Genomic DNA, 24,953 nt, shown 5'->3' with positions numbered 1-24,953 from the left:
CTTGTCTTAATCACACGTGCAATATAAGAGTACACCGAAATTTAATCAAGAACATAGAACAAGAACTCACGGCATCAAAACAGAAATCATTGAAGAGAAATCGAAATCTTCATATCATTACACAATTCAAAAGTCACAACTATCTCATAGACAATATTGAATTAAACTTTAACAAAACAAAAACAGAAATCATCCAGAAAAAGAACATATAAAACCGAAATAAAACATGAAGATCATAGAGTTACACTTTGAAATAATCCTACAGGGTTTATTCTAAGCAAACGAAGATTCTAGGCTACTTGCTTCGAATCCAAAGGATGGAAAAAGGATGAATTTCGGTTTTAGGATTTCTTGGTGGATGAGGGACTGATTTGGCAGAGCTATGGCTTGTGCTTGTGTGCAAGGTTGATGATGAATGAATGGGGAGGCCGAGCCTCTATATATAGGAGTCAATGAAGCCCTCTTGCCGTCCCTTAAGGAGATAGAATCCAATTGGGAAGCTGAAATCTTCTTTGTATGGATTTTGATTCATGTACTCCAAATCCAACTTGATGTAAGAAACCAAATCCAATAGGGAGAACACATATGAGCTGCACGGCATCTCTCCATGTTCAACTAGAAATAGCTAGGCCGGCCTCTTCTTCTTCTTCTTCAACTCGGATATGATTTCCTTGTCTCACTAGGAATGCATCACGGCATCACTACTTCCTTTCCAAGTATGATTTGTCTTTCCTGAAAACAAATCGACGATTAAGGAATAGGAAAGAATGAAAATAAAAAAGTAGAGTCCTAGTCAAGTAAGGAATCCTAGCTCAATAAGGAGTTCTAACACTTAGCACAATTTTATCATCAATTCATCTAAATTCGGCATAGCTCTACTTAGAACATAGAAATGACAAATATGAACCTAAAACAACTCAATAAGAAGTAACAAAGCATAAGAATATGGCATATACACATTAAGAACGTCACACTTTGTGCTCCTATCATACACATATATACTTCCGTATATTATATCAATATCACAAGTTACTTATAATTAAAGACATCAATTAACTTACCCATATTTATGTTATAAAAACATAATCACCTCAGTGAAATCAAGAAGGTACCACATAAACATGTGAGATTTACTCACCGTATCTCATGTTTGCAACTTCTACAACGTCAAGTGAGGCTCACTCACTTGATTCGCAATCACCTAAGCGACAAAAGCTCTACTTAGTAAAAATATATCAAAGTAATGTCAACCGAAATGAGTTCTCACGAGATGCTTTATAATGATGTAAATTGATGGATTGATTATTAGGTTTTTATGAAAGTACAAGCAATATTCTATTTGGATTTCTAGAATATTTCATGGTTTTAAAATGCATTATCTTAAAGAGGCAAGAACAACATATATGTGTAATTTCAGCTGCATAGATGCAATACAAACTTTTTGACATACATTGGCTTTTTGATACTAATATAACACAAATGTGTCTCAAATTGCAAAAAAAATAGAAGAGAAAAACATATGACGTCTGAAGAGTGCAACAATAACACTTATGGAAACAAATATGATGTTAAATGATGCTATACTAACACTCAGTCGACATATATATGGAAAAAAAAGTGTTACATGGAAGGTTATATGTCACCTTATATCACATCTCGCGACTAATATATGTTCTTCTAGAAGAATTACGACTTTTATATGTCACTAGAAGACCTAATTAAACAACTAAAGGAGGGTTTCAGGAAACCTACGCCCTTATGTCACCTCATATTGAAAATTCAAATATGTTGCCTAGTAGCATGTCATCGTTATAACTATCAGACGACATATAATATCAGTCGCTGGAAAGCATATCAAGCGACATAAAACTTTTTTTTTCTTTAATGTCACCTGATACATTTTCCAGCGATAGATATTATATGTCGCATGATAGTAATAATGGCGAGAGGCTACTAGGGGACATATTTGAATTTATACCAGTGACACAACACATATATCGCTTGAAGACATAATTGGCCTAGTGAGAGACGATAGTTTTTAAGAAAAACAAATCTGATTTTTACTGGAGTTAATTTTTTTTCAACACTAACCAATGTTAACTGATCTGATAGTGCATGTGATTTGCACATGGGTGGTGGTGTGGTGCAAGTGGACCTTAATGCTATGAATAAACTCCTATTGTTGTAAGAGAATTACTATCCGTAATCGTCTGGTGTATCATATCATAATTAGTATAAGTTAGTTTATATATATATATAATTTCTTATTCTACGAGATACTTAATTAATGTTTATATAAAGACCTTTATCAATGAATAAAGATTATGCTTCTCTGTATTCTAATGCATATTACATTCTCCTTTAATATGCTATCAGCACGTAGTTCTAACCATGTGTTTGCTAAGGCAAGAACCCTAAATTCTAGAAAGAAAATTCATTTTGCCATGAAAATTCGGCAAAAGAAGACGAAAAAAATTTCTTCTGTTGAAATAAAAAAATGCAGAAAAGAAGAAAAAAAAACAAAACTCGGAACTTCAATTGGGCACCCAGATTTTTTATCTGGGCACCCGTCCTTCGATCTATCTTGATCAGATTTCCTCTTCTAGTCGTCGTTGTTGCTCGACCCAACATCAAATTTTTGCGACGTCACCGCAAGCTCCCAAAAAGCGCCGCAGTGCAACCCCACAACTAAGCTTTCTGGAGCCCTTGGCAAGACCATTGCCGCATTTTCTCTTCCCATAACAGCGGCAGACCCACTGAAGTTGGAGCCCCAAAGTGCGCTTCCAATCTCCCGATGTCATCGAGCCTACAGCGCTGAAGCGCATGCTCAACCCGAATTTGCTCGGATCTAACGCCGACCCGGTTAGAGAGAGCTTACCTCTCAGTAAATTGGTGAAAAAGGGGCATGGTAACCCCAGGTAACAAGAGTTTTTACCTCCATAATTATTTACTTCAATAATTTTATTTTAATTTCACTGATTTCTATGTAATGAATTCAAACAAACCAGTGTTTTAGGGGCGGAAGGGAGTGATGTTGTTACCATCCATAGTCGTGTATCGCACTACATGTTTAAAAAAAAGGGACAAATATCGGTTTGCAACAGAAATTGTCGCTTATAACATTGGTTTGTGACGAAAATTGTCACTTATACCATTGTGACGGAATTTGTCACGATTTATTGAATTGTGTTATCATACTTTGGGACATGACATATTCAGTAGTTGAAAGTTGTATCAAATATTGATACTAATGAATCTTCCCTCTTGTTGACTGCAACATGCGCCTGGAATTTGATGGCGATGTCTGACTAGTGAGTAACCAAGTTGCCGCCACCATTGAAAGACATATTCATTATAGTCAAATTATACGAGAGCGAGATATCAGAATTTTTTGAAACAAGACACACGTTATACGAAAGAACATGAAAATATCTTCTAACAATTACGGATTAGAAAAGCAATTATATATTGCGGTTATTAAAAGAAAAGAATGAAGCATAAGGCTTCAGTTAATTGTCTGAATGACTAGAAATCCATTTATTTTTCCAAGTTTTTGTGACTAATGTTATTTAATCGATACATTATTATTTGGTTCATGGTCAAGATCTTAATACAATTGTTGGCATTAATCTATAAAATTCTCATGTAATTCAAGTAAATTATCATATGAGAATGTTTTGATGCAAATATGGTTCGATATATGATATGAAATGTATCGCCATGTAAATGGTTCGATATATGATATGAAATGTATCGCCATGTAATGAACTCTATATTCCACTGGATTAATATATATGGGGATGTTTTTTCACAAATTTTGAATTGAACTAACGGTCGAAAGATTAAGAGTGGCAAAGTTATAACAAGTTTGCATGTATCGACTTGCCTTGGACAAGAAGTCTCGTCCGCCACCCGGCTTTACCCCTAAATTAAAAAGTAGCCAAGCCTAGTTCTCGGCCCCTAGGCCCCTGGACAGCTCCCCGTGACCCCCTTGATAGGAGCACTTTGTGCGATGTTTGTACTTTACCTCCATTTGTACTTTACTTAGCCCTTATTATTGTAGTATTGAGTCATTGAGTCGAGTTAGGAGTCTTTGGTGGTGTTGGTTGCATTTTTCTGCTAAAACGGGTGTAAAACGCATAAATTGTCGAGAGTACTATAGAATAGTATTCCTTGTCGAACTAGGAAACTTAGTTGGGTTAGGATTTTTATTATTCGACATTTCTGTAACATTTGTGATTTATATTTATTCTTTTCTTTCCTTATTGTCAGAATTATATGAGAGATAATGACTTGGAAAATAAGGAAAGAAAGAGGAGAAAAAGGAAACAAAAGGAGAAAAAGGAAAAAAGTAATTTAGTTTCTGAATGAGATGAAAAAGAAGAAGTATGTAGCCTCAAAGGAGGGAAGGTTCATCCGGCCATAAAAAGGAAAGAAAGAAGAAAAGAAGGAAACAAAAGAAGAAAAATGAATGAGAGAACTAAGAGATATTTCAGAAGAATGCATGTGGCCTAGAAGAAGGGAGAATGCATGTAACCAACAAAGATTATCATCATTCAATTAAGAAGGAAATAAGAGAAGAAAAGAAAAGAGAGAATCAGCCCATAACTATGCAATCCCTCTCCCTCATTCCTCTATAAATAGCATAGCATTCCTACACATTGGCATCACTTCTCTTTTGCAAACACAAGCCAAAACTCTACCCAATTTTCTCCATACACACCTACAAAAATCAGCAGCCTCTCCACCATTTCATTCACCTTTCCTACCACCACCTCACGGCCCTAGTGCTAAGCAGCACCGTGTGAGACTCCACCTTCCACGCCGAGTAGTCCCCTTTGGAGCAGAGCCCACCAAAACCACTCCAAAGTGTGATTCTCACAACCTTCATCATGGTTTCGTTGATCTTTATAGTTTCATATTCGTTTTTCTATGAACGATTTGAGTTTGTGTTTATGTTTAGTCTTTGGTATTAAATGTTGTTAATAAATTTTCAAATTTTACTTGATAATTAGAAGACAATTTACAGTCCTTATGTTATAACAATTTCTCTATTTGTGATTCAATTCATGTGTTCTTCATTGCCTTTATATGTTTTATGAAAATTTTCAGATATGTACAACCGAATTTAGTGTTTGAATGTAGTCTTTGTGATAGTGTTTGGGTGCTATTTTCATCTACCATTTTGATACAAATTAAATCATGCGCTAAATAGATTTGGTTTGTATCAATTAAAAGGATTTAAATTTATGGAAATTTGCATGTATTCCATGGTGAGTGACGCCTCCATGTGAACATGTCTCCGACAAAGATCTGGTGCTTATATGTGATCTTGTGTCAATTCTACGCTACGTATTTTTGAATGTGATTACATATAATTTAGGTGTTAGGCGCTAAGTCAGCCTAAAATCCATAAGAGATCTTGCATGACTAGATGACAGCTAAGGCTCTAGTTATATCGGTGTCTAAAAGATGTAAATATGTGTTGAATGCGTAATTGAATCTGAATGTGTAATTGTTTTATGTTAGGATTGTTTTGGTGAAACTTTGCGAAAGATGAGTCGATCATATAAATAGTAATTTAGGTTTTGTTTTTACGTAATAGTTCGATAAATACTTTTAAATCCCCCATTTATTTGTTAACACTTTTAAGTTTAGAGTTCCCTTCAATTCCCCGGACAGAACGATCTATGCTTATTCTAGACTAACGATGATATTTTACAGGGTTTATAATGCGACGCTCACACGTCGCATCACCCCTGCACGGCCACCCACAGGCCCCATGCACAGCCTCCTGTATACCCCCTGCAGCCCCTGCAAGGCCCCCCCCCCTCTGCAGCCCCCCTGCACGGCCTTTTCAAGAACTTAGATCCTCTTTAGCTTTAATGTTTGCTATCGACAACCATTTTTTTAATGTCTAGACAACACCGACCCTTGTATTTAGATCTATGGTGTATATGCATAATATTAGCATGTCAAAATCACTCGTCAATGATGTTTAAAGGGTCCCAATCCCTTAAGTAAATGTTAGGCAACTATTTGAGACTACTTTATTGCACTTGTCGAGCTTTATATTGTGATGTTTTTATGTCTTGACTTAAAACTACTTATCTCTACATTCTTGTTTATGAATATGTTAAAGAGACATTGAGTGTATAACTAAAAGAACTTAAAGTTATTAATGGATTTAGTATTTTAATTCATTGTGACTACGATGAATCAAAGAGTGATTTAATGCTCAAGTTTAAATGTCTTATGACATTATGATTCAAGTCACATGTTTTTATGCATTAAGAAAACAATTGAACATACCAATTGGTTTTGTTATAATAGTTGTCTACGTTGATGAATTCACAACGAAACCATGAATAAAAATTGGTGAGATGATAAGGTACTTGAAGGCAATACTTGTGCGAACGTGTATCACCTAGAAACTCATTGTGAAGGAGTTTTTATGTTCTTATAGTAAAATATAACACATTTGTCAGAAATTTGCAACTGAGTCAACTTTAACAGAGTTTTTTTATCATCTCAGAACGAATTAGGTTGTGAACTACATATCACTAGAAAGCAACGGGTGTCTAGTTTCCAGATCCATTTATGGTTTGTCCATACCTATTGTATCAAAAAAGTTATGACTATTTAAGTGCGTGAATGTCATACCACATGTGAATCTGATTTTCATTACAAGCTCTTGTTTTGAGTTGTTATGCAATTCTCTTTCTTTTGATCCATGTACGGATAAATGTACATGTCTGATTTAAGAATGTTTGGCAAGATTTGATATTTTTTAAATCATTAACCCATTACTAGTTTTGAAGAATGTGAAGAGTGTTTGTATCCACTATTTATCTAAACTCCGAGATTGAGTTACTGATCAGGGGGAGTTGTTTTGCAAACTTCAATGTGAGTCTATTCCACACGTTATCTTCAACTGTAGTTGGTGTATTGTGCTCTTTTCTCCTTCAAACAAGCTTTTATTTTATCCAAGAGGTTTTTGTTTTACTTAACAAGCTTTTAGTGAGGCCTAATGTACATGGTGCAACATGTACATTAGGATCGCTATACAAGGAGAATGTTGTAGGAGAATTACTCTTTGTAATCTTCTGGTGTATATTGTCCTAATTAGAATGGGTTAGTCTAGATAAGGAATGATATATAATCTCTGATTTTACGAGATACTTAATATAATGTCTATATGAAGCCTTCTTATCATTGAATAAAGATGATATTTCTCCATATTCTGATGTATATTACATTCTCCTTCAATACCTATAGCCTATTGGGGCAATAGGGAATTAATTAGTGTCTAATGGAGAACAATTGGTCATAGTGAAAACTGATTTTGTCAAGTCCTTCAGAGTTACTTTAATGCACTAATATTAACGACGCAACTACAGGCAGATTTACGGCAACATATTCTATAATTATTCCCTAGAATGACCTTTTTTATCAATGACCCTATTTGCAAATTTATTTTGCTAGTGGGTATAAAAAGTACAAAATAAAATAAAAAATCTGGGTTATTCTTTGCAATGATTAATTATGAGCTCAAATATGTAACGGGGGTGGTCATATTGTAACTTTCTCAAACAGACCTAGCTACCATATTCTACAAACTGGTCCTGCTGAGGCTAGGGATAATATTAATTGAGTATTTTAAAAGTTTGTTATAGAAGCTCAATTGGCAAAGGATATCAAAAACATGTAATCAAGTCTAACAAAGATCTGGAGTGCCATTTCCTGATGAGGCTTTACTCGCTGGCGAAATCTGGAATGCACCGTTAACTATAGGAGCCCTTATTTTGTCTTATTACGTGGCACGCTGTGATTGGTCTGGGTCAAAAAGTTCGTTCCACGTGGGCTGCCTCGTCCTCAGACCTTGAAAGGCTGTTGTCTGTTGGCGCAACTTGTGCGAGCCGAGTCCAGCTGGGTAAAATAATCGATCGAGGACGGTAAGTGAAGTGTTTGAGAGAAGCTCTAGATCTGGAATGAAAACCCTAAACCCTAAAGTGCTGAGGCTAGGGATAATATTAATTGAGTATTTTAAAAGTTTGTTATAGAAGCTCAATTGGCAAAGGATATCAAAAACATGTAATCAAGTCTAACAAAGATCTGGAGTGCCATTTCCTGATGAGGCTTTACTCGCTGGCGAAATCTGGAATGCACCGTTAACTATAGGAGCCCTTATTTTGTCTTATTACGTGGCACGCTGTGATTGGTCTGGGTCAAAAAGTTCGTTCCACGTGGGCTGCCTCGTCCTCAGGCCTTGAAAGGCTGTTGTCTGTTGGCGCAACTTGTGCGAGCCGAGTCCAGCTGGGTAAAATAATCGATCGAGGACGGTAAGTGAAGTGTTTGAGAGAAGCTCTAGATCTGGAATGAAAACATCATTTCGAATATCAGATCTGGAATTGGGTAAGATGGTTTAGGAGGGGGCGGGGGAGGGAACGAGTTGGTGAGTTGATCCAAGAGGTCTGCATCGGGTACCTCAACCCTTTTAGCGGCCGCATCAATACCATTGTCTCACAGCTGCAGACGGAACCATCATTCAATTTTCGCGAATCCACCGCCATCTCTTAGTTTCCTAGATCCAACCGCCCATCGGGTTCCTTCGTAAAAGGTCGGTAATCGATTCCATGATATACCATTGCAGCCGTTGACACAGAGATTGCCATGGAAGCGTCCGTTTTCATTCTTTCAGAACCACAAGCAAAACCGAGACCGAACTCAATTCGTTGAAACCCTCGGTTGCTTCTTCGATCTGAGCCGAATAAGTCAAATCGCTTCTCTGATTATCTGGCTTTCAATTTATATGTATAATATAGATTTTTGGGTGGGAGCTAAAGTCACTGTGGAACGAGAGAAGAGCGATTCACGAATCAGAGCTTTATGTTTTGTCGATACGAACGCCTCTGTGGTGTTGGATTACAGAGATGAGCTCGGAAATTAGTTTTGATTTCGTGAAGCTCTGGCCATGGTTCTGTGCTAGGATTCAACTTTGGAAAGCTCCGAATTTTTAGGCGGCTTGTTGGGTGACTCCGATTTAGCTTTTAAGGTATGAAATTCCATCATCTCATCATAATCTACATGTTGTGAACTATTTGGTTTTCAGTTTCGATTAACTTCTCCACTCATTATCCACATTGTTGATTGTCTATCCAATTTTAATGGTGAACGGCCATGTGTTTTGGAAATCCAAGTGTCTGGTTCTTGAGTTAGCTTTGTTTCGTGTTTCATATGTGAAAGCTTGAATTCCAGTGTCCCTGCCGATGGACACTTGAATGTTCAAAACTTTTACATCTATAGTTTGATCCTTATGTTAGTTTCTACCAAATTAAGTGTACTAGTGTGACCTACTCTTTCTTTGTTTAGGCGACATGTATTTTATCTTCTACTTTCTACTTGTTGTTTTCTTCCTAAGAATGATGTTGTGATGATTATGAGGTTTTCATAAATATTGGATTTAAATTGCTTTGTACTCGTGATTGCTTTTCATATATCAGGCTGGGAAGCACCAGTAAAGGCCGTTCAGGATGAGGAAGTCATCAAGCATAAGCTCTGTGAAGATTTAACTAGTATGGTATATCATCTTCTGTTAATGTAGATTGAGTTCGGTCTTATGTCTAAGTGAATGTCATTGACAGTGTGTTTACACTTTTAACAGGTACAAATGATGTTTTTAACAAGGTTAACGTTTACAAAGAAGGATTGAAGGAAGAGGCAGAACCATATGTCATTTTAGAAAGGGGCAATGCGGTTGAAGAGCGAGTCGACGAAGCAGGGGGCGGCGACACCCCATTGAGCTGCAACCTCTCCATCGGCCACGATTACTGACCTTTGACGAAGAGACCTAATGCGGTGGATTCGCGAAAATTGAAGAACGATGCAGTTCTGATTCCAGATCTGAAATTCGGAATGATGCTTTCATTTTACTGTACAAAAACAATTACCTAGCTTCTCTCGCACACCTCAATCCTCGTCTTACCGTCCTCCATCGCAGATTTTACCCAATTCCACTCGGCTCGCACAAGCCGCGCCAACAGAAAATAATCATTCAAGATATGAGGACGAGGCAACACACGTGGAGCGAGATTTTTTTATTTCAACCAATCACAGTGCCACGTAATAAAACAAAAGAAGGGCTCCTTCAGGTAACGGTGCATTCCAGTCGTTGCCTTACTCGCTATATATATTATTGTTTCAATAACACCACCACCCAACCTATGGACACAACAGAGCGGTTCGCTTACAGGGCACTATGACAACCAATCTAAAAAGAAATTACATGAATTCCGTGATACCTCACTTGAAAAAAGAAAGGACGCTTTGAATGAGAAACATGAACATTAAACAGAGCACACATGAGATACAACTATATGCAACATTATCGTAGACTATACAACAATAAGGTGTCTGAAATTCATCTTCCAACTCATGATGAGCACATCTCCAGCCAGTCAATTCCATGGTGGGGAGGATGGTCTATATACAGAGTCTTGCAAAGATGTTGCGCCATAATTCAAATCAAGGTTGTGAAGCTGTTCCATTAGCTGAGAACGTCTTTCCTTGAAGAAATCAAGACGAGTTGTTAATTCCACCAACGCAGAAGATGCTGTTGATGGATGTCTTGGATAATCCACTACCTGAAATCCAGTCATAAAGCATATGGCAGGAATCAATAAAGGAAAGAGAGTGAGACTAATAATTAAAAGAGATCATAGCCATATCACGCAAATAATTATTCACTTCAGCTTTAAAGCTGAGAATTTAAATTGTTAACAATTTCATTGACTTAAAAAGATATTCACAGCAAAAATGAACACTCGCCTCTGCTGCTCTTGAAGTGGAGGGAATGGAAGCAGAATCAACAGCCGAAAGCTCATCAACGGACAAACTTGTGGATAGATCAGTACTTTTGGATTCACTTAAGCTACCAAGATCCGTGACTTGCTTCCTTGATGGCTGCCTCGTGCCACTTCCAGCTGCTAGAATTTGCCCTTTGATATTCCTCCTCTCTGCCCCCAACAAATTCTCCTGCTTAAAACCGTCCTTTATTAGAACTTCAGAATTGTTCACAGAAAGAATTTTAAAACTGTTCACTGAAAACAATATAGCAGGTTTTAGAAAGTTTAAATAACAAGTTTCCCTCATATCATCAAATATGTTGGAATAGGTGGCCAAGACCGTTTTAACAAATTCATTTTATGTAAAACCAGTGTTCTAAAAAGCGCGCCTAGGCGGCGGGTGACCGTTTCGATTTTTTCCTGTGTGGCCAGCCTTGGCGTTCTGTGGATAAAGCGGCCGCCCTAGGTAGTCCAAAACGGTTGACTATAAAAAATAAAAAATAAAACCTAAAAGGCTAAAATGCAACAGAGAACAACTTTGATCCCATTTTTTGCAATCCAGAACTCAGAACAACTTCGATCGTTCGGCTCTCTCTCTCTCTCTCTCTCTCTCTCTCTCTCCGACCGACGTCTATCGCCGTTCTCTCTCTCTCCATTAGGCCGGTCTATCTCTGTTTCTCCTCTCTTACCGTCGCTGTCTCCTCTGGTTGCACCGCCGCGCGCCGCCTATCTCTCCTCCTCTGGGCCTCTCTCTTTTCCTCTCACCGATCTTTGGCTTTCCGTAACTGTAAGTATAACTCTCACCTCTCTGTAAATTTGCTCTCAAATTGTTCTAAATTTGTTCTTGCCTTCTTGTTAATTTATCTTTAGATTTAACTCCATACTCTTTAGAAATTGAACTATTGTTCTGAAATTGTTAATTTGTAATTGAGGAAATTGTTTAGAATTTGATGAATTTCTGATATGCTATCCACCTATCCTATGTTCTGTGACTTCTGTGAGTTCTGGTTTTTGATATTATGATTAACAAGTGTATATGTAGCCTTTTACATTGATTAACATATCCTTTTGAATTATGAACATTAATATTGGATGATTTATTGGATAGTTAGAAGGAGATGGTAGTTGGGAATAGGGGAGGGGATGAGATTAGTTGAGGATTAGGTAAGGGTTTTGGGTTTTGGGGGGACCAGTGGATGCATGCAAAGGAGAAGTCTGTGTAATTGCATGAAGGACAAAAAGATGGGGTTTTATGTCCCTGGGTTCTGCTTGCTTGTTCTGTAGGTTTAGGCTTTTGGGTCTTTTGGTGTGATTCTAGGTTCTGATTTACTACAGCGAGATGAGGGAAAGGACAAGAGAGTATTGGAAGCCTTAAATTGCTTGTGAGCAAATTCAATGGCCCCCATATGGTATGCCAGAGCTGTTTCTATAACTAACAGTATTACTTAATATGAATGTAGGAGATATTTGATGGCATCCTCGGGAGGGTCTAATGCTACACAAATGGAGGCAACTAATTTATTGAAACGTAACTAGGATGATATTGAATGGGAATATGCTGTGTTGGTGAGACTATTTTGATTTTTGAACATTAATATTGAGCACTTGTTTACTTATTATATATTTTTAATCATATAAATAGTATTAAATATATGTATAAAAATAAATAAATATTTAATAATTTGAAACCGCCTAGGCGCCATCTAGGGCTCTAAGCGCTAGGAGGTGACTATCCGCCCGGCTACCGCCTAGCGTTTTTTTGAACCTTGTGTAAAACAATAACTGAGAAAAGAACATTAATGTATGCATGATCTATATTTAAGCAAATAAAAAACAATTTCAAAGTAAGAATTATTCATAATTTAAATTGTTACTAACGAAATAGAAAAATATAACACCTCATTCCTCTGTTTCCGTTCATGATTACAAAAGGCGAGGGTTGCATCAAAATCTTGTTGAAGAAACCTCCTGCAGAAATTAGACAATTTTGAGAATTAATAGGCTGAAAATAAATTATCATTTTCATTATTATCACATCATTCTTTCGAACAAACATGCATGAAGCATCAACTTTGAGTCTTGCAGATAAATGCAAAATCAACACTGGGGTCATATATGGTACGGGAATTTTATTTATTTAAAACTAAATGAACAAAAATTACAATTCAATTGAATCAAATTTACAACATTGAATACAAAGTTACCACCTTCATTTACTATAATTGAACAAAATACTATATGGACAACAATTTGTTCATAAACTTGTAAAGATGTTGTCAGTGAAGAAGTTATTACCTTTAGTGGAGCTAAAATTAACCAAACAAATGACTCTTTTATGTCTGTATATTTGAGTATCACATATAGCTCCATATAAAGTTACCACATGGACACCAACTTGTTCATAAACTTGTAAAAAATTTGTAAGGTTATTATTAGTAGAACTAAGTTCAACAAAGTTGTTATCATGTCTGTATATGTGGTTACATACAGGAAGGAACCCTGGACTTTTCCTTCAACACCACCCTTTCTTAACGAATTCAAATTTCACATGCTGCTGAGACCACGAGGGATCACAGATACATAGTCAAAAATGCATCTACAAGTACCACCTTAATTATCATTTATATACTGTCATTTTACTTTTTTCTTGATTCATATTTTAATAGGTTCAATGCCATGGACTATGAAATGAAATAATCATCGGTCTTCATTCAAAAAAATTTCATGGCTCTAATGCTATTTTCCAGAAGGGAAAAACAAAAAAGGATAAAATATGAAAAAGAGGAACTAGAGAAAGACTCTTAATGTGCTCTTAAAATCTATGTAATGAAGGCTGCATAATTAACAAGAAAAAAAAAATTCAGTCACAGCTCCAAAATCCACTTTCAAAAGTAGTAGTTTCAAACATTAAGAAAATTACAAGGATTTAACAAAAAGCCGGTTTATATTTGATTCATGTAACCATTACAAATTGCATGGTCATGCTCAGCCACATCTACAATCCACTTTGTATTGCAAAAAAGTGTTCCCTATACTGCAGAACCACCTTAAACCAGATTTTGTTAGATGAATAGCTCAATCACATTGTAATCTACTTTGTAATGTGAACAACTTATTTTGTTTGCTAAAGAACATACTTTTACCACCAAGATATCATATTATGGAACTAGGTTAACAAATATATATATATATATATATAGAGAGAGAGAGAGAGAGAGAAATTCTCAGCTGCGGACGTCTGCACGGTGTGGATTCGGCGATTCCGGCGATGCGCGGCAACGGCGCAGATGGTGATGGCCATGCTTCCCCCCTCCCGGCGCTCCTGTCTGTGCCGGCCGGAGCTGCAGCGCCGGCCCATGGCTGCCGGAATCTCAAAATCTCCGTACAGTGCCCAGAAACTTGAAATTTCAAGATTTCGGCTGGCGCTGCAGCTCCGGCCGGCACAAACAGGAGCCCCGGGAGGAGGAGCACGGCCAGCACCATCCACGCCGACGTTGCGCGTCGCCGGAATCACCGAATCCGCAACAAAGAGACTATATATATATATATATATCCATCTCAGTTTGTCTCCAAACAGTGAGTTTGTTAGGTGCAGCTGTCATGCAACAATCAATAGTATTTACAGAAGGAAGAATATAAATTAAAGGACAACTGGTTCTGCACACTCACTGTTGAGAATTGTTATTTTGGACATTCTGGTAACGGTCACATGCATCAGAGAGAGATCCATAATGATTCTGTCGCTGCTGATTAAGTTGATGGTGGAGTTCGGCAACTTTCTGCTTCAACCTGGCCACATCTGCTTCAGCAAGAGCTATCTCCTCAAGTTCAACTCTTGTCTTCACACCAGTAACGAGTAATTAGTTTTTTTTCTATATATTCGGTAGGAAGAATGTAATAACACAATATATCAGAACAATAAATCGAATGACACATAGAACTTGTATACGTACGTACACAAACCTTAGAATCCATGCCACGTGAACTGGCCAACTGCCCAGAAGACATGCTCAGACCAACCTCTAATGCAGCTCTAAGATCTCTTTCAGCTTGTAGCTGTTCTTGCAATCTTGAAACCTATAATATCACTTACAGATTAGAGACAAATAGAGATACAGAGTAAAGCAGCAATTGTATACACTGAGACAAGCTATGAAGAATGTAATTTATATTGCGTATCAAAGTAGATGTGCTTTTTTTTTCTTTTTTCTTTTTTTTCTTTTTTTGAGAGAAAGTAGTGCTATTAGATATCAGACACATGCGACTTACAGTAGGTTTACCTCCTAGATTCACAACCTAAAAATAATGATAGAAGACGTAGTAGAATACATAGTTGGCAGGTTCTATAAAAAATACATGATTTTTTTTACCTTTAAAAAAATTAGAAATGACAAACAAAGCCTATAAATTGTTGAACTACTAATAATCATGTATTAAGCCTGTAAATTGTCCAGCACACTTGCCTAAATTTTTCTGTTGGTAAATGCACTACCATTAATTTCATTACCAACCCATTCAATTCAAAAAAATCAAATGTCTCTCCTCTTCCGCACTATCGACTATCTAGGTTCTGGACAGTTACCTCCCCCCCCCCCAGCTTCCAAAGTGAAGAGTGACCCCCATGAACTTTATCAAATGAATCCATATATCGTCTGGTCCTTTGTTCTACTTACATCACTGTGGTCTGGTCTCTACTAAATAATCCCTTCAATATTGTAAGAATTTTATTTAATTATTCTAAATAGTTGAGTAAGCATATAGAGAGCCAGAGACACAAAGTAACTGTTCAAATGCAGTAAAATAACTGTTGGAACAGGCCAAGACCCCTGTAAAATAACTGTTGTGATTGTAGACTATGAAAATGAAAATAAATACAATGGGGGAAAAAGATAGTCAGGAAGATGATTTCATGAAAAGCATACATCTTGTTCTAGTGCCAAGCGCCTCTCATGTAAAGCTTGTTTCCTTCTCTCCAAGCTAGCTTGTAAAATTGCATTTCCTCGAGCCTAAAATTGGTGGTTACTCTGTTAGAAACAGAGTCACTTCTTATAATTCAGCATCTAAATAAAACTCAAGTATAAATTTCACTACCTCTTTTGCTATCCTGTGCTGCAAGTCATTTTTAGCAATCTCAAGCCTCTGGATAGAAAGCCTAAAAAATAGAATATTCTTCAATGAAAAATACAGGAAAATAAAATAACAATATAATGTAGATTTTTCTAGGACCAACATAGCAGGTTGACCCAAATGATTGAAATGAATTACAGACGCTTGAGAATTCTTGCTCAACAAATGAGATAACCAATAAATAAGGTCCACCTTTGACCGATAATTTGAAGGCAATTAGTTGCAAATTATTCATTCTAATAACACACACTACTAGAACAAAACACACCCGATGGGTGAGGGGAAGTTATCCAAAGAAGGCGGGTAGTTGTGCATGTTTATTTTTTTCCTAAATAATTTCTGAAATAACAGATTTTACTTGTTTATTCTTTTGCATCAATCTGGTTTCCATTGTATATTAATATATAAAGGGTATTTACGTAAAGAATCTGTTTTAGCTAACAAAGTCAGTTTCTTCAATATTAGCATTGATTAAGGAAATGTGTAAATGCAGCAGCTTTTAACCATTAACTTGATTTTATTAAACAGTCAGATAAGGGAAGACATGAAAAAATAGGGACAAAAATCTGTATAGGCACTACAAATGGAGCATTAAATGAAATGATAAGTGAGATATGCATGGCGCACAGTTATGTTGAGTTTCTTACTCTTCCTCTCCAGAAGAATCGACTGATTCCATTGAAAGTGTCTTTCTTGCCTGCACAAAAGATAATATACGTTATCAGATGCCACTGCACACAACATACAAACCGCCCAGATAAAACAAATAACATAAATAAATTTATATTTCTCGATCTACGAGTTTCCTTGGCTATAAATGTTCAGAAGATAGTTTCTTCATAGTTTATACAATGCTTAAAATGAATCAACTCTATTTGATGGATATAGTTGTGAATGAAAAAGGACCGTGGCTATATTTGTGTTGGTACTTTGAAGATTTGACTAAATTACGATAGAATATCTCTTATATATTAGAACTTTTTCATTTGTTTTTAGCAATTTGTAAAATAGGGGTGTCTGAAACCTTATTTGGTATACCACTTATTCATAACTTACATTGCTTCTTCCCCAAAATGCTGATCGTTTGGCACTATGATTGGACCCTGTTACTTTACCCACTGCCTTAGTAGATCCAGATTCAGACAGAACTGGTAAAGGATGCCCTTGATCCATTGCTGATAGAATCTCTCCCATTGATCTGTATGATTCTCCAGGAGGTGATGCGCTTGGCATGCTTGTTTCACCATTTTCACTAATTGAAGGTTCATTTTCTTTTATGTGGTTGCCTCCTCTATCCATTAATTCAACTTTTGAATTCTGCTGAGGAATACATGATTTTGAACTCTCAGCTGTAGCCTGATTTCCATTAGGCAATCCACCATCAGATTCATCAGCCCCAAATGCCTGTATGAGCAGATTCAGCGCATCAACATAGATGTCAACTTATAGAACAGGTAAGTTACAATTAGATGGACAGACAAAAACAATAACAGAAAAGGAAGGAACTTGCATTGAAGTTTAAGGCTTAATATGCAGTAAGAGTTCATGGTTATAAGCAACAAACTAATAAAAAAATGCAATATCTGGTGACAAAAAAGGATCTTCACTTGTCATTAATCAGAAAAGCAACATAATGTATCAAACAGGTTGTAAACCATCAAGTTTCCAAAAGTGTAGCTATCGGCCACGAAAAGCTTTTGTTTGACATCAGCACAAGTAGTTGGAGAACCCTAAACTATTACTGAAGATAATGTTCATGAAGTCAACGCCATCAACAGCATTAAAGAGCTTCCTATAATGTAATGTAAAAGTTACAACTGAGAGATGAAACGATCACTATCAATTACAAAGCAGAACTAGAATTTAATAGTTCCAATAAAAACATGTGATAGAGAGAGAGAGAGAGAGAGAGAGAGAGAGACCTTATAATCATACAAGCACTACATGTGATAGAGAGAGAGAGAGAGAGAGACCTTATAATCATAGAGGTCACTGCCAGCATAACCACTACTTTCACTCAATTTCCCACTATGTACACGATCTGGGTCATCGTCTGTTTCTGCATCAACTTCATTCTCAGCATCATGGTAACCATTTTCTTTTATATCAAGATTATCATCATCAGATGAATCCTCACTGCCACTATTTTCAATTAGGGAATCAGCTGAGATCGAACAGCGCAGTAAATTCTCATCCTGAACAAGAGTCCAATGCGTTAAAACTTAAAACCACCTAGAATTATTGAAAAGTTAGTCTTCATGAGATAAAACTATATCACAAAACAGTAAATTATAGAAATCACTGCCACCATCCCGAATTAATTTTTGAAGTTCATGTATTTAATTTCAAAGTTTATTTACTTTCCTATAAATGCCATCTTATTTATTTAACTAGGTTTTCCACTCTTCAGACCGCGATACTCGCTTTGCCTTGAAGATACTCTCTCAAGGATCACTATATTCCTAGTCCCAAAGTTCCCCAAAACTGTCAAATTGCGTTGTAAAGGATGCCACCACTATTCAGTTCCACAAAATCACCAGAAATATGTTAGACTGTTAGTCAACACTTTCACTAACAGTTTCAGCCTTCTATTTGTGAAACACAAAAAAAAAAGGTAAAAATAAAAAATAAAAAAATATATTAAAAAAATTCCCTGCCTTTACAATCTAGATTGTAATTTGCAGCCCTCTGATCAATTTTAGTTATGATTACCCATTTGGCAATGGCCATTACCAAACTAATCTTCTTCAGTAGTTCAACCACTCAATCCCACTGATCTTTGCTAAACCAATGCTACCTACTAACATCAACAAAAGGGATAGGAACACTGAATAGGAGAGTGTGACAGTATTTGAACATAGGGACTAGAGTAAACTTTAGAGTCGGTCGAGTCTCAGACACTAACGTTAACAACCAAGGTTCCATGATACGATATAAACCAGAACAGAGTAAGCAATAAACCCGCAATTCCATAGGTAAAAGATTGAGACCTTACATCAAAAATGTTTTCAAACTCTTCCAAAAGTGTAGTGATGATTGCTTGAGCATTATTGGCAGCATTTGCAGCAGCAAGAAGCTGGGCAGAATTATCGCCATTAATATCAAAGTCATCATCCAACTCACATTCACCGGCTAATAGAGGGCGTAAGAGCAAAGGTGCCATGCAAGCAGCAACTGCAGATGGATTCATTCGATTCTCATGAGAGTGAGAAGAGATGGTATGCATCATCTTTAGAATTCTGTAAAAAGAAAGAAAGAAACAATAGTAACTAACAGTATTAGTGAACTTTTGTCTGAGACGAGTGGGAAAATAATAGTGTCACAGCATGAAAGCTAGAGCCATATATCAAATTATAATTCATTTAGAAGGATGATCAATTAGCTTAACAGTGCCTAACAATAGTTATATTTCTGATGTTAGCAAAAGCATGTTCCTCACAAAGAATTTAGAAAGAATTAAAATGAAATATCTTCATGTTTCTTTCAAAATTTGAAGTTTTAGAACTTGTGTTGTCTTCATAATGTTATGAATATTATTTCAGTCCAATAAATGACACATGATAGCAAAATTTTAGCGGTGCTTACATAGTATTTGCATTCATCACCTTTATATAAACATGCATCTTGATTAATCTACTGCCTCCCTTAAGAATACACAGATGATTTATTCAAAAAACGAATACACAGATGATTGAAGAGTGTATTGCAGAGAACAAGTAATCTTAAGCACAATGAGTTTGAAATGAACCAAAAAAAAGATTAAGGAGCATAAAAGATTGATGTACATCACCTTTGTAATAAACGGCGGTTCGGTTCAGGAAATGTCTCTAATATTGAAGACCGCATTGCATTGATTCGAGCTTCCTTTCGGTCAATTTCTTATTAAGCAGAACAGAATGAACAGTAAGTGCAAAGAAGTCATATAATGCAGAGTTATAATTTTATTCCTACTTAGTTAAAATGAGACTAGCAGCCAATATTTTGTACTGAAAAGAGCAACTATATACCTTACATATGTTTTTCATAAACTCACAAGATGATTTATTGATGTGGGACATCACAGTCAAACCTTTTAGAAAAAGAGAAGCCCAAGCTTTTGCATTTCTATTTCGTGTCTTTTAAGTTTCAGTTCATCTGAAGGAGTTTAAAATTTTCGTTTATTCGGTCTCTATGCTTCAGTTTTAGAAAATTAAGAGTCCTAAAGAGTCTTTAACGCTAGTTATATCAGTTATCTACTCTAGTATAAATAAGTTCAAGTGACAAATGGCAAAGATATCTGAATAAGAATATTCAGATTTTTCCAAATTTCCTGTGAAAGGATTGGTGTGAAGGGTGTGAAGCCTAGATTAAGATTTCCTATATTGAAGTGTTATGTCTGTGTGTGTTTAAGCTAGTGCTCCTGGTTCCTAGCAGAAAGTTTGCTGCATCATTTACTTAATCCAACACCGTTATTAGTCACATCCAATCAAATAAATAAGTATGTATATTGTTGAGCTAAACTTACTATAAGCCTCCAGCAAGGCAGTGCAGCAAGAAGCCGGTACTGGAGATGAGGGCAGCTCTCTCAGGACGTGCTGCAGGTCAAACAGCTTGAATTAATATTGGAAGTAAATACATGGCTCGAATTTGTTAAGAAGATCAAGTAGTTCTATGGAGTACCTTGACACAATCACCAACAACATGAGCATCCTCATCAGGATCAAATTCAGTCTTGCCTAAATATGAAAAATTGGTTAGGCAACCTCACAATCCAGCAGCCACATCCACACAACTTACCATCATCTAAAAAGATTGTGACAGCATTGATACCTTGTTCATAGTCTTGTACTCTGTGTTCTACCTCCTCAACATCAGCAGACTGTCGCAAAATTCCTTCAACTTTAGTACCTAATGGACAAATAAATCAAAGATTTTTCTAATTAAATTAACTTTTGTGCACTCTACTCTGTATCACTCCTAGTAAACTGTATAAATTAGTGAGTTAACTTAAAGGCAACTAAAAATAACAGTTCATATCTATGATGTCTCCTTTTGTGGTAAACAAAAAAAAATTGACTTAATATTTAAATTTGAAATAGAAGATAACAACTGATTTGCTTTAAGGATACAAAAATATAATTTATTCATTCACAGACAGTATCAATGCATGAATCAAAATATATTAACATACGAGTCTTATCAAAAAACAAAAATAATATATATTGCAATATATATACTTATTTATTACAGTTCTATCTACAGATAAGATGTGATACTCCACAAAATTCAGGTATGAAGTTTCCAAAATAGATGGGCTTCCAAAAAACCAAAACATTTAAAGCTACTCTAAAATAATTTATACGAGTTATCCATTTACAGAGCCACAAATCTGATACATGAGTTTCCACGTTCAAGACATGAAATTGCAAGAAAAATTTCTGCAACTTAAATATTGCAGTCCTCTATCTATACATGAGAAATTACATAAAGCAGGAATACCCCACAAATTGTAGCCATACAACCTCTTGGCGAAATTTGACTTTTGAATAGACCCAAGATAGGCAAACAATACAGCGGATGATGTAAACCTTTTTTTTTTTTTTGAGAAATCTTGTAATTTAGTCAAGAAAGGGCAGGTGCAGGGTAGTAATATTAATATAAATAATTAATTAAATTATATGAATATAATATTATAATGATGTTAATAATAAATAATAATTAGAACCTAATCATAAATACAACATCAACTTCATCGAGATCACAGCATACCAAACTTTTCAAGGAACCGAAGAGCTTTTTCGAGGAAAGAAGGACCTCCATCAATATCTTCTAGGGCAAGCAGAATTGGTCTTCCAACGACCAAAGATTTAACAGGACGCTTATCCCTCCCTGAAAGATGAAAATACTTATATATTACTAGTTCCATACATATGAAGTATGAAACATAGAATTTTTTATGAGAGGGAATGTACAAACATTGATGGAAAGACCCTTCTATTGTATCATTTGTGTCATTTCGGAATATCCCGTTGTGCCCCATGACAAGAGCGGCACTTGGAGCTTGTGCAAGGGCATGTTCAAGGGCTGTCTTCCACTCGTACAGGTCTTCTGATGTCTCAGCCTGTGATATGAACAATCTCAGTAAATTTTGTATAAATATAAGGAAATTATCATAATCTAATAGTATATATTCACATAAGAGTACCAAGAATAATAAGGGAATCACCTTAAGAGTGAAAGCCCGCCCATCACGTCCATCTGGAAATAATACAGTCAGCAGCTTTTTATCTTCTCTAACAACGACACTGCAAGAAACAAAGTATTCATTAGGCAGATTGCACAGAGTTCATTAGGCACACTGCACAGTTAGGTCAATGCCTACCTCCCAGAATTGTTCAGGTCAATGCCTCCCAAAGTCAAATAAACCTCACCACCTTTTTGTGGAAGTGTGCTCTGAAAAATAACAAAAACAATAAAGATTAATTTAATTTAACAAAACCATTATTAACAAACTTGATGTATGAGATGAGCCATCATCAAAAAAGATGTATGAGATGAGCTATAAATAATATTTTTATGATACTAATGTATTATTATGACAATATTGAATTAACTTAGTACTTATCACATTATACCTGAAAAACATCATGCCACTTATCATTTACGTTCTTAGAAATCACAAAGTGTTTACGTAGTTGTGAACATGTGACTTAAAACCAGGCAACCCCTAAATACAATCATGATGGTTAACAAGAGCACGAGCATTCGAACTGTTAGTGACTTGCAACTTTTCTAAGCAATGCAGACCTGGAATTGTTTGCAGTCATGTTCCATGCAACAAAATACTGTTGATTTCTATCATCACTGAGGTTCTTACAATTCTTCCCCACTGCGGTGCATGTCTAGGGGTGTGTCGTGTATGTGAGACACAGAGAGAGTATTCCTCCATGATATCATTTGCACTTTTGCAGTGCAGTCATGTATGATGCAAAAAATGTGGGCATTGTATTACATGTTCAGGACCATAGTTTTTTATCAGAAGTGAGTTTTCCTCACAATTCTTCCACTGTGGTGCATGTCTAGGTGTCTGCTGTATGCATGTGCTTGTGTGTGTGTGTGTGTTTGAGAGAGAGAGAGAGAGAGAGAGAATTTTCATTTTTGTCTCACTAACTTTATTGACCAGGAAAGACTCAATTGGCAAACTATGTTCAAGTAAAATATCTATTACTTTCATCCGATATGTAAATTTAGACAATTTCCCAAAGATTGTACAGTTACCAACAATTGTTTTTTCTATAAAAACATTGAAACATGCAGAATAACTGGTACTAGTTATTAGAGAAAGAAATGGAGATAAAAGCATAAAGATATTAATATATCCAAAAACATGATAAAGGGATTACTGATTGATACTAACAGGATCATTTTTAAAGAAAACTAGAGAAGTCCGTGTGAGGATAAACCACCGCTTCTTCCAAGACTTCCACCCAATTCCTGCAAAGTAAATAAGCAAATCTCTGAATTGCTATCGATGTATGATAAGAAAATACTAACTTTAAAACTACAGTTGATAAAATTGCACATTGAATGGTCTTTTGGCACCCTTATATCCAAAAAAAATGCACATTAAATCGACAGTCCTAAGTCGTAACTTGGAGATTCAACATTACATAGAATTGAAGATAAAATTATGAGAGCAAACTATCCAGCCCCAGTTCACTAAAATGTTTTCTAGTCATTAGCCATAAAAGAAAAGCCAAATAAGCTGGTAGCACCTACAGCTTGTGCCTGCGAGAGGCTCATGTTCTTTGGTGTTAAGAGATGGGCTGTGGTTGCTGTGGATAGAATGAAACTTTAGAGAAAACAAAGGATGAAGAGAGGGTAGAGGTGCTGTTGTGATTCAGTCGTTCCTCATATATTGTTCTCCTACCTTTCCTATAAATGAAAGTATAACCCTACTACCCCAAACCCGAAAAAAAAATGGTCGGAACAAACAAGGGGACATGGAAAATGAATACAAACCTTTAGAAGATATGAATAATGGACCGCTCTTGAAGACCTGCAAGATTATGTGGGCATTGTGTTAGGAACATACAAGCAACTCGTCAATCTCGGATTACCCAAAAATCCTATTCATTTCCAAATCAGAGAATCAATCCCTAAAAACTAGGCAACTACATTGCTACCAAATGAATCGCAACAGAAAAGGAAGGCGAATCAATTCAATTCAAATAACAAAATAAAAGTGTAGAAGAATAGCGAGATTAGAAGAAGGGGTGGGAATCCATACAGTGTTGGAAGGACCGGGGCGGTGGCGCTCGAAAGCCGCTAGAGAAGCCGACATGGCGGGTTGAGCAGCATTTGGGGAGGAGCAGCAGATCGGAGAGGAAGGAGAGGCGATCTGAGCAGCTGTTAGGGTTTTAGATTGGGAAGATGGAGTTTAAAAGAAGCAACCAACCCCCCACAACCCCCGAGTTTACTTCTCTCTCTCTCTCTCTCTCTCTCTCTCTCTCTCTCTCTCTCTGGCTTGGCTGTCTTTCTATTATTTAGATTTAGAAGCGGAAAGGCTAACCAGAGCGCTGTGAGAGAGTGTGCGTGTTATTTTGTTGGGTTTAATAAATTGGATTAGGTAAGAGAGGAGAGTGCAGCTGGCTTCTCTTTGTAATCACTACTTGGTGTTTTGCTTTTCACCTACTTGGGAGGAGAAGACGCGAGAGTGAGGTCTTGTGCGGTCAAGGTCTGGTCTTCTAACCAATAGCAACAGCCAACAGACCAGACCACACCAGACCAGGAGGATCTAGAGCTGCGCTTCAGACGTCGTCATCAGCCTCACGCGCCTCGTTACCCAAAACTTTCCTTTCTTGTTTGCTTTTTGTTACACAATAAGTTACCATTAACTTCTTATTGTATCTCCAAAAATGACACTTATCTCGTTTCTTTGGGTTAATGACCACTCTAGTCCTAATGTGTTACTTTTTGTTCCCACACCAATCAAAAACATTA

At 36.4% G+C, this 24,953-nt stretch overlaps 1 protein-coding gene and 1 long non-coding RNA gene across 3 annotated transcripts; one reads left to right on the top strand and one right to left on the bottom strand.

Annotated features, from left to right (window-relative positions):
- Positions 1 to 8,379: 8,379 nt before the first annotated feature.
- Positions 8,380 to 9,790, top strand: LOC126786237 (uncharacterized). The gene is made up of 3 exons (XR_007671179.1): positions 8,380 to 9,055; positions 9,504 to 9,580; positions 9,665 to 9,790. It is a non-coding gene; the product is annotated as an uncharacterized LOC126786237 (long non-coding RNA).
- LOC126786235 (rho GTPase-activating protein 7) lies at positions 9,564 to 24,452 on the bottom strand. Of its 2 annotated transcripts, none has more exons than XM_050512000.1 (22): positions 24,241 to 24,452; positions 23,973 to 24,009; positions 23,368 to 23,444; positions 22,333 to 22,403; positions 22,177 to 22,255; positions 21,927 to 22,071; positions 21,720 to 21,839; positions 20,781 to 20,858; positions 20,631 to 20,686; positions 20,476 to 20,545; positions 19,762 to 19,849; positions 18,967 to 19,210; positions 17,945 to 18,166; positions 17,028 to 17,375; positions 16,619 to 16,668; positions 15,936 to 15,996; positions 15,767 to 15,850; positions 14,808 to 14,921; positions 14,514 to 14,683; positions 12,743 to 12,812; positions 10,824 to 11,037; positions 9,564 to 10,639 (listed from the first exon to the last, which is right to left on the bottom strand). In XM_050512000.1, exons 1-22 carry the CDS (start codon positions 24,292 to 24,294, stop codon positions 10,458 to 10,460), a joined length of 2,634 nt encoding a protein of 877 aa, XP_050367957.1. In that variant the 5' UTR covers positions 24,295 to 24,452; the 3' UTR covers positions 9,564 to 10,457. The 2 variants fall into 2 exon arrangements, with proteins under 2 accessions (XP_050367957.1, XP_050367958.1); XM_050512001.1 differs by having other exon boundaries at positions 10,824 to 11,034; positions 24,241 to 24,450.
- Between the last annotated feature and the right edge of the window lie 501 nt (positions 24,453 to 24,953).

The sequence above is a fragment of the Argentina anserina genome, chromosome 3 (genome assembly GCF_933775445.1).
Source record: "Argentina anserina chromosome 3, drPotAnse1.1, whole genome shotgun sequence".
NCBI classification, from domain to species: domain Eukaryota; kingdom Viridiplantae; phylum Streptophyta; class Magnoliopsida; order Rosales; family Rosaceae; genus Argentina; species Argentina anserina.
This window is presented reverse-complemented; position numbering and strand designations above follow the sequence as displayed.

What these genes read in the sequence shown, in the direction of transcription:
- LOC126786235 (XM_050512000.1), bottom strand. Translation starts at nt 24,294, where the DNA reads ATGTCGGCTTCTCTAGCGGCTTTCGAGCGCCACCGCCCCGGTCCTTCC. An exon ending in AGTACAAGACTATGAACAAG is followed by an intron (nt 20,687 to 20,780) that starts GTATCAATGCTG and finishes TTTCATATTTAG; the next exon opens with GCAAGACTGAATTTGATCCT. An exon ending in AGCACAGGATAGCAAAAGAG is followed by an intron (nt 15,851 to 15,935) that starts GTAGTGAAATTT and finishes CACCAATTTTAG; the next exon opens with GCTCGAGGAAATGCAATTTT.